The 9,933-nt window shown below is 41.1% G+C and overlaps 1 protein-coding gene across 1 annotated transcript in view; it reads left to right on the forward strand.

The window, feature by feature from the left end:
* LSM11 (LSM11, U7 small nuclear RNA associated) overlaps positions 1–6,503 on the forward strand; it is a 40,729-nt gene extending 34,226 nt beyond the window's left edge. The window contains exon 5 of the mRNA XM_061424203.1: positions 4,628–6,503. Coding sequence (XP_061280187.1) covers positions 4,628–4,664 — 37 coding nt within the window. The 3' untranslated portion in view covers positions 4,665–6,503. The remainder of the gene's footprint in view (positions 1–4,627) is intronic.
* Positions 6,504–9,933: the final 3,430 nt, after the last annotated feature.

Raw genomic sequence — 9,933 nt, forward strand, 5'->3', positions numbered from 1 at the left:
GCTGGACATTCACACTGAGGAAACCAGAAGGGAAAGAGACACGTGTACCCCAATGTTCATCGCAGCACTGTTTATAATAGCCAGGACATGGAAGCAACCTAGATGTCCATCAGCAGATGAATGGATAAGAAAGCAGTGGTACATATACACAATGGAGTATTACTCAGCCATTAAAAAGAATACATTTGAATGAGTTCTAATGAGGTGGATGAAACTGGAGCCTATTATGCAGAGTGAAGTAAGCCAGAAGGAAAAACACCAATACAGTATACTAACGCATATATACGGAATTTAGAAAGATGGTAACAATAACCCTGTATGCGAGACAGCAAAAGAGACACTGATGTATAGAACAGTCTTATGGACTCTGGGAGAGGGAGAGGGTGGGAAGATTTGGGAGAATGGCATTGAAACATGTAAAATATCATGTACGAAACGAGATGCCAGTCCAGGTTCGATGCTTGGGGCTAGTGCACTGGGACGACCCAGAGGGATGGTATGGGGAGGGAGGAGGGAGGAGGGTTCAGGATGGGGAACACATGTATACCTGTGGTGGATTCATTTTGATATTTGGCAAAACTAATACAATTATGTAAAGTTTAAAAATAAAATAAAATTTAAAAAAATTAACATTGAAAAAACTAAGATCATGGCATCTGGTTCTATCACTTCATGGCAGATGGGGAAAAAATGGAAACAGCGACAGACTTTTTTTTCTTGGGCTCCAGAATCACTGCAGATAATGAGTGCAGCCGTGCAATTAAAAGATGCTTGTTCCTTGGAAAGAAAGCTATGACCAACCTAGACAGTATATTAAAGAGCAGAGACATTACTTTGCTGACAAAGGTCCATTTAGTCAAAGCTATGGTTTTTCCAGTAGTCATGTATGGATATGACAGTTGGACCATAAAGAAGGCTGACTGCCAAGGAATTGATGCTTTTGAACTGTGGCACTGGACAAAATCCTTGAGAGTCCCTTGGACTGGAAGGAGATCAAACCAGTCAATCCTAAAGGAAATCAACCCTGACTATTCATTGGAATGACTGTTGCCGAAGCTCCAGTACTTTGGCCACCTGATGTGAAGAGCCAACTCTAGAAAAGACCCTGATGCTGAGAAAGATTGAAGGCAGGAGGAGAAGGGGATGACAGAGGATGAGATGATTGGATGGCATCACTGACTTAATGGACATGAGTTTGAGCAAGCTCCAGGAGATGGAGAAGGACAGGGAATCCTGGCATGCTGCAGTCCATGGGGTTGCAAAGAGTCAGACACAACTGAGCAGCTGAACAACAACAACAGTGGATAAGAATCTGCCTGCCAATGCAGCAGACACAGGTTCCATCCCTGATCTGGGAAGATCCCACATACCACAGGGCATCTAAATCCCGTGAGCCACAACTGCTGAAGCCTGTGTGCCTGGAGCCTGTGCTCCACAGCAAGAGAAGGCCATGCACCTCAGTGAAGAGCAGCCCCCACTCACTGCAACTAGAGAAAGCCTGCACAGCCATGGAAACCCAGTGCAACTAAGAATAAATAAATAATTTAAAAAAAAACAATATATTTTGTAGACTTTCCTTTAATTGGTTTTCCTGGCTCTCTTGACACGTGTAATCATGCCACAGATTATATCCTGAGCTCCGTGAGATGTTTTCCTCTTCCATTTGGAAACTGTAGACTGTGCAGGGTGTAGCACTGTGTGTGCTAGGCTTCTCAGGCGCCTTCTAGCTCTGCCACTGATTGCCGTGCTGTGTGCCACAGGACCTCGTTTCCCCAGTCACCCACTGACCTGCATCACTGAGAAGTCTATATTCTCAGCTCTGTCAATGTCAGTGGTTCTCCTCCCACATCATAGGTTTCTGGTTTGTGTTTTTTTTTTAAAGATCTCATCTGGTGTTAGTGGTGCTAACAATTTGAGAATCAACTTGTATATTCTCTGGAAATATTTAGTCTCAGTTTTTTTCCTAGCTCTATCAAGAAAGTTATAGGACCTCAGTTTCTCCTTCTGGAAAAGGAAGCTAGCCTAGTATAACTGAAATATGATGGGCAGAAGAGTCCTTTGTTTTCTGGAAAAAAAAAAAGTATGCTGCACAGAGAAGGAAGAACCAATCTGTATAACAACCAACACCCAGATGGGCGTGAGTCTGGCAGCCTAGCTGTGACATTTCCTCAGGGCTGTGTCCTTAGTGCCCTGGGCAGTGAGTCAGCAGGGCCCGAATGTTCAACACATCTGCTGTTGTGGAGGAAAGACAGCGGATCAAGCACAAGTCAAGGCAGCATGTGGGAAGCAACTTCAAGTGCAGCTCTAAGGGGCCACATGCCACACCTCCAGCAACCTGGGTAACAGCGCAGGCTTGGGAGTTAGGAGAGCTGCCAGGACCATGGGCCATTTTCTTCAACTCTACTGAGCCCCTGTTTGCTCCTAATCTGGAAAATGAGGCCTACACTGTGGATTTGTGTGTTATTTCAGTAGCACTTGATAAAGAGTGTAGGCTCTTCTCTGACCCTTTCGTCTTTGAGCATGTTTGGCCTGCAAGAGATGGTGAGAGGCCCAAGTCTGCTGTTTCCTTGGCTGGGTTCAGTTTCCACCTGACTCTTTGAATGTGTCCTAGTGTTTAAAGACTCAGGTCCATATAATTACACTCCACTTTACATATATTTTATTACGTGCTATACGTAACTCTATATGTTTATGCATATATAGTTGTGTAGGCTTGTATACGCAAATCCATGACAACTTAAGGGATTTTCAAGGGCAATTCTGACACTACCCAATATCTGTCATATTCCTGCTTCTACAATCAAACCCAACACAAGCTGTAACTTCATTGTATAATAATTTCAACTGACAGGACATCATAAATTCAATGGGAGAATGCCCAAAAACTTTTTAGCATAATGCCTGGCACATAGATGATCATAAAGGTTAATAGAACCTTGATTATAATATTATTATTATTTTTCACCCAGAGAGGAAACTATCAGTTGTAAGTGCCTACTCTGTTATTATTGATATCATTATCCAAGGAAAGAGAGAGTGATCACTTCCCCTATGTTCCTCAGTCTTCACAGAGAAGTATGGGTATTTCAACAGACATGCCATGAGTCCAGGTGAAGGCCTCCAGGATCCCAGTTCAGTGACTGGAGAACAGACGCTGAGTGTGCCTGCACTGGGGGGTGGTCTCCCTTGGTTGGTGCATGTGAGCAGAGCCAGTGGATAAACTCTGGAGAGGTAGCCTGTAGTTAGATGGCCTTGAATATCTAGACTTGATTCAGTTGGGAATGTTATGAGTGGAGAAAGATGCATAAGATTTCTGAAATGAAGGGAAGATTAGAAACATGGAAACCAGTTAGGAAGCTGTTACAAGGTGTTTGTGAAAGTCTTTCTGAAATCAAATGAGAATGGTGGCAGAGGGAATGGAAAAGATGTTAGTAGGTTCAGAGCTATGTTAATCCTGTGTATTTCCTGAGCAGATCTTGTATGTTTTATTGTTCTTTTTAGCTACAAAGAGTTATACAGTCTCATCTTTTCAAAGTTTTTGATGTTTTTGCCCATCCAATAACAAATTTTGAAAATTCCTTTTAAAGTATAAAAATATGTAATTTTGAAAGCTAAAATAGGACTTTAAATAATGACTTAGAATTACTGAAGAATTTGATCAACCACACTGATGGCTGATTCCTGAGAATGCACCTGGGAAGCCCATAGAAAATCCTCAGCATGGGGCCCATACTTGCCATATAACAATAAAAATAGTTTTCTCTGCCTTGGCAGATTGCTCCTAACTGAAACCCACTGAACCTATTATCTGCCACCAAACAGTTTTGGAACATGGTGTGGTAAAGGGGGAAAAAAGAATAATAAGAGGTTGCTTCACATATATGTTACGAGGGGTGAATGAATAATACTACTTACATGTTCTGAGTTTAAGCTATTTGTTAGTGTTTAAGATATGCAGTTGTACATACGAGATGCATGATAATTTCTTAGGAAAATTTTTCTTTAAAAACAAAAATTGTTTTTGTAGTTTTTGTATGGAAAATGCTACAAATATAATTACATCCACTTGATAGTATGGCATTAGAATTCCTTCAAATAAATGTCTCCCTTCCCATTCAGAGTTAGAGATTATTATTGCATATCCAAATATATGATTTCCTACTAGTTTGTGACATAGAATATTATCATAGTTACATGAGCAATACAACCTGTTCTTCCCTTCTAAACCACTTTCCTTTATCACTGAGTCCATCATTTGAAGTTTTTGGTATTTGACTTTGCATCTGTAATGTGAGCATATTAAAGGGGGTGGTAGATGTGGTGTCGATTTTTATATAGTTTTTTGGGGAAATGGATCTTACATTCCTACAAATAATGTAATAATTTCTGTGTAAGAATTCAAGGTAATGTTTTATTTAACAAAGGAGTTGCTTGCACAACTGAGAGATTACAGAATTTTTCCTTTGTATTTGATACTATGGGTTCTCTCAAAGACAACCAAAATTCTCAATTTGTGACCGAATACCTCATTTGTAGTAAAACATTTTTCCTGGCATAGGGAATGGGTGGGTCTTAATTCCCATTTTTAAACGTATTCCCATGGTATGCATTTTCACTTATTTTCCAGCCATGAAATGAGAAAAAAATCAAAACAAACAGAATAAAGTCTAAGCGCTTTCTTCTTGAAAAGACCAAGGGGGGAAAATGGAACCCAATCAAGGGCCCCATATCAAGGTAAGATGAACCCAAATCCAAAATAAGCCAAATGACACTTCCTAAAAATTAAACACAGAATTATTGCATGATCCAATAATTTCACGTCTGAGTATATACTAAAAGAATTGAAAGCAGGAGCTTGAACAGATATTTGTGCACCCATGTTCATAGCAGCATTATTCCCAACAACCAGTAAGTAGAAACAGTGTACGTTTAACAGGCAGAATTTCATTCCTCTTAAGGCTGACTAATATTATATTGTGTATACATACTTTTACAACAACAACAACCGAAAGTACGTACACAAAGTAGAATACTGTTCAGCCTTGAAAGGAATGAAATTCTGACATACTTTAAACTTTGGATGAACTTTAAGACATGCTAAGTGAAATAAGTCAGACACAAAAGGACACATACTATATGAATCCATTTATATCAGGTCTCTGCTGCTGCTGCTGCTAAGTCACCCCAGTTGTGTCCAACTCCATGCGACCCCATAGACGATAGCCCACCAGGCTCCCCCGTCCCTGGGATTCTCCAGGCAAGAACACTGGAGTGGGCTGCCGTTTTCTTCTCCAATGCATGAAAGTGAAAAGTGAAAGGGAAGTCGCTCAGTCGTGTCCGACTCTTTGCAACCCCATGGACTGCAGCCTACCAGGCTCCTCCATCCATGAGATTTTCCAGGCAAGAGTACTGGAGTGGGTCGCCATTGCCTTCTCCGTATCAGGTCTCTAGAGTAGTCAAATTCAGACAAAAAGTAGAATGGTGGTTTCCAGGGGCTGAGGTGAGGAGCAAGTGGGAAGTTAGAGTTTAAAGAATACACAGTTTCAGTTGGGGAAGATGGAAAAGTTCCAGAGATGGATGGTGATGATGGCTGCATGATAATGTGAATGTACCTAGGCCATAGAACTGTACACTTTAAAATGATGAAAATGGCAAATTTGATGTTATTTTACCACATTTATACACATAAGTTAACCACATTATACACATAAAATATATTATATATTTTTTTACCACAGTTTAAAAAGATAAGCCAAATAAAATAGAGAAGATAGTTGAATTGAATTTATGAGAATTTCCAATTTTCCCAATTGCCCTTAATATTCTCCCAAATATATATGTAAGCAAGTACTTCAGTGAAAACAAAGTGATGGGTAGACATTTAGTTGTGAAAATGCAAGTTCTCTTAGGTCTAATATCCCCTCATCTAGGATATAATCTCAAACAAGTTTTTCATGCATATATCCCTCAAGAAATCTCATCAATAAACTAGGGAAGTGTGGTCCTGATCACACAACTATTAGATGGGTGCACCACTTACTTGAGGGCCTCATTTAGATTGGTTATCAATACCTGACTCCAACCTGCATGGGGAGTGAGGGATGCCTTTGAGGGATCCAGCAGTTTCCAAGTTACCTGCAGACACATAGCATTTCCATTCTAAATAGTCTCTAATTCACTTCAAGTCCATTTTGTATCAACTTGAGCCTGATATTTCCTGCCTTTCCCATCTGGAAAAGCAAAGGCTTTCCCTGCCTTTCCTTTTGTCGTTGTTGTTTAATTTTATTTGCTTTTGGCTGCGCTGGGTCTTTGTTGCTGTGTGGGCCTTTGTCTAGTTGTAGTGAGCAGGGGCTACTCTCTAGTTGTTTCTTGTTGCAGAACACGGGCATGCGGGCTTCAGTAGTTGCTGGCACGTAGGCTCAGTAGTCATGGTTCCCGGGCTTTAGGGAACAGGCTCAGTAGTTGTGGGGCAGGGGCTTAGTTGGGCATGTGAGATCTTCCTGGACCTTGTGGATCTTCCAGGGATCAAACCTGTGTCTCCTGTACTGGCAGGTGGATTCTTCACCACTGAGCCACAGGGAAAGCCCAAGACTCCTTTGCTTTAAGAGTCTTGGCAAGTATGTGGTTTAGTAGAACACAATGGAAGACATTTTTGAAGCATAGACATTGTAAGCCTCAAATCAGGCACTCAGGAGAAAGAAGTAGTACATAAGGAGTGTGGCCACCAGTCTGGGGAGAGTGTTAGCACGAGTACAGAGCTACAAAGACATGAGTAGCTAACAGTGGATTGTTAACCTCCCAAACTCAATTCAATGTGACAGTGACACTTCACAGCACATTGCATCCAATCTCATTTGAAGCTGACAAAGATTGTTTCTGCTTTACATCTATTGGTTTATTAATGGTCTACAGCCTCTTAAGCAGATGCATATTCATTAGGTAGCCAGCTGTTAGGAGGTTCCCAGATGTCGAATATAACTGTGTCTTGGAACATTTTTTTTTTTTTTCCTTATCATGAAACAAAGTAATTGAGGCCTTATTAAAGAACTAGTTAATTACTAAAGCGATACCTTATGGCACCCTTTTTATCATTCAAATTTGAGAGCTCTTGGGATATCTAAAAATTTGGAGAAGAGACAGCATTTAAGAGCCAATCTTTATTATATAATAGTAAATATATATAGGCAGATATTTTACATGTGGAGATAATACATACATACTTTTCCATGTGGGAGAAGTTAAAAGTAAGTGAAACGTTCCTAACAACTGAAAAATTTCAAAGTATCCTTTCCTTTGTTCAATTAGGTCCAAAGGACAACACTGATAAGCCTACTAAATTAATTAAAGTTACTTTAATATTTCTTTTATCTAACTTTATCACTTTCCTATAAAAGACGACTTGAAAAATGGGTCTTTGTGAAGCATGTCTCACTTACGCTTTCATTAAAGCTCCTATTTTTTCTGTCAAAAATAAGATAGTTCAATTACTAGCAAGCAAACTAGGATTTTCAAATTGCCAAGTATTTCTAAATGCCCTTTATAGCAGTCTGTATACTGCTATACAGTATACAGGAGAGAGACTGTGCCATATATATATGTATATATTTACATATATATATGTATATGTGTATATATATATATGATTGTGTTGTTGATCTCTTAATTTCAAATGCATTGAAAAACCCTCCATTTGTACTCTCCTCCTTTCACATTTACTCTTTTTGATGTCATATTTTACATCAATTGTTTTATATATCCCTTAGCTGCTTATTGTGGATATAGATAATTTTACTGCTTAACCTCCCTACTTAGCTTTGTGTATGGATGATTTCCTGTCTTTACTGTATGTTCACCTGTACCAGTGAGCTTTTTCATTTTGTGATTTCCTTATTTCTAGTTGTGGCATTTTCTTTTTTGCCTAGAGAAGTTTCTTTAACATTTGTTGTAAAGCTGGTTTGGTGGTGCTGAACTCTTTTAGCTTTTGCTTATCTGTAAATCTTTTGATTTCTCCATCAATTCTGAAAGAGAACATTGCTGGGTAAAGCATTCTTGGTTCTCAGCTTTTCATCTTTCATCACTTTAAACATTATACCCCTCCGGCTGGACTGAATTTCTGTTGAAAAATCAGCTGATAGCCTTATGGGAGTTCCTTTGTATGCTATTTACTGCTTCTCCCTTGCTACTTTTAATATCTAATTTTTGTCATTTTGATTACAATGTGTCGTGGTGTGTTCCATTTTGGGTTAATTCTATGTGGGACTCTTCACTTCCTGGACTTGGGTGACTATTTCCTTTCCCAAGTTACAGATGTTTTTAGCTATTATGGCTTCAAATATCTTCTTAGACCCTTTATCTCCCTCTTCTACTTTTGGGACTTATGAATGGAGAAGGCAATGGCAACCCACTACAGTACTCTTGCCTGGAAATCCCATGGACGGAGGAGCCTGGTAGGCTGCAGTCCATGGGATTGCTAGGAGTCAGACACGACTGAGCGACTTCACTTTCACTTTTCACTTTGATGCATTGGAGAAGGAAATGGCACCCCACCCCAGTACTCTTGCCTGGAGAATCCCAGGGACGGGGGAGCCTGGTGGGCTGCCGTCTATGGGGTCGCACAGAGTTGGACACGACTGACGCAACTTAGCAGCAGCAGTAGCAGCATGATATGAAGATTAGTGTACTTGATGTTGTCCCAGAGGTTTCTTAAACTGTTCTCATTTCTTTACATTTTTACTTTTTTCTGATCAGTAGGAGTGATTTCTATTACTCTGTCTTCCAGCTTGTTGATTCATTTCTCTGTATCATTTACTCTACTGTTACATCTTTCTAGTGTATTTTTCCTTTCAGTTATTGTATTCTTCATCTCTGGGCTTTTAAAAAATATTTTCTAACTTTTTGTTAAAAACTTCTTTGTGCATCCATTCTTCTTCTGAATTCTTTGATCATCTTTAGATCATTACTCTGAACTCTTTCTCAGGTAGATTGCCTATCTCCACTTCACTTAGTTCTTCTGGGGTTTTTTCTTTTTCTTGCACATGGAACATATTCCTCTGTCACCTCATTTTGTCTGAGTTGCTATTTGTTTTATTTATGTCTGTGGTTAGTTATGTTTCTTGACCTTGGAGAAGTGGTCCTCTGTAGGAAGTGTCTTATGCATCCCAGCAGTGCACTCCCCTCTGGTCACCCAAGCTAAATGCTCTAGCGGTTCTGCCTAACAGGGATGTGTGGGACCTTCTGATGTGGCGACTGACCATGTGGGTGGTCTGGAAGGCTTGGCTGGCCCCTCACTTGGTTGATTGCCGGGCCCTGCTTTGTGTGGTTGCTGCTGGCTAGAAGGGTCTGGTCACTAGGTGGCTGACTTTTAAACCCTAAAAGGCCCTGGGTCTAGTGCTAACTCACTGGTGGGTGAAGACAGGGTTCTGAAGAAGATTCTGGGGCTGTTGCTCACCCACAGGTAAGCTAGTGCCAGACTACTGTTGGCAGGCAGAGCTGGGTCCTTGAGTCTGGCTGCAGGGCTCAGGGATCCTAGAGCTAGTATCAGATCACTGAGGGTGGGATAAAGAGGAGGGGGCTGGTTCCTAGCACACATTTGGGTATGAGGCCTGGGGTATCCTGAAGCTTTTTGTTGGCCTGCTAGTGGAAAGGGCCAGGGCCCAGCTGGTCCCAGGGCAGGATCTGGCCTGCTCTGGGTGGACTGGGTCTGCAGGCTGTGGGATTGTGGTTTTCTTGTGCCTGGTGTCTGCCCCCTGGTGAGTGAGGCTGATCCAGAGGCTAGTTTAGGCTTCCTGGAGGGCAGGGCTGGTACCTGGCCACTGCTGGGTGGAACTGAGTCTCAGCCCTCTAGTGGGCAGCAGTGTGCCTAGTGGGTGGGTCTGGAGGTGGCTGTGGGCTTGAAAAGTCTTTAGACAGACTGTCTGCCGATGGGTGGAGCTG

Source organism: Bos javanicus, chromosome 7 (genome assembly GCF_032452875.1).
Source record: "Bos javanicus breed banteng chromosome 7, ARS-OSU_banteng_1.0, whole genome shotgun sequence".
NCBI classification, from domain to species: Eukaryota; Metazoa; Chordata; class Mammalia; order Artiodactyla; family Bovidae; genus Bos; species Bos javanicus.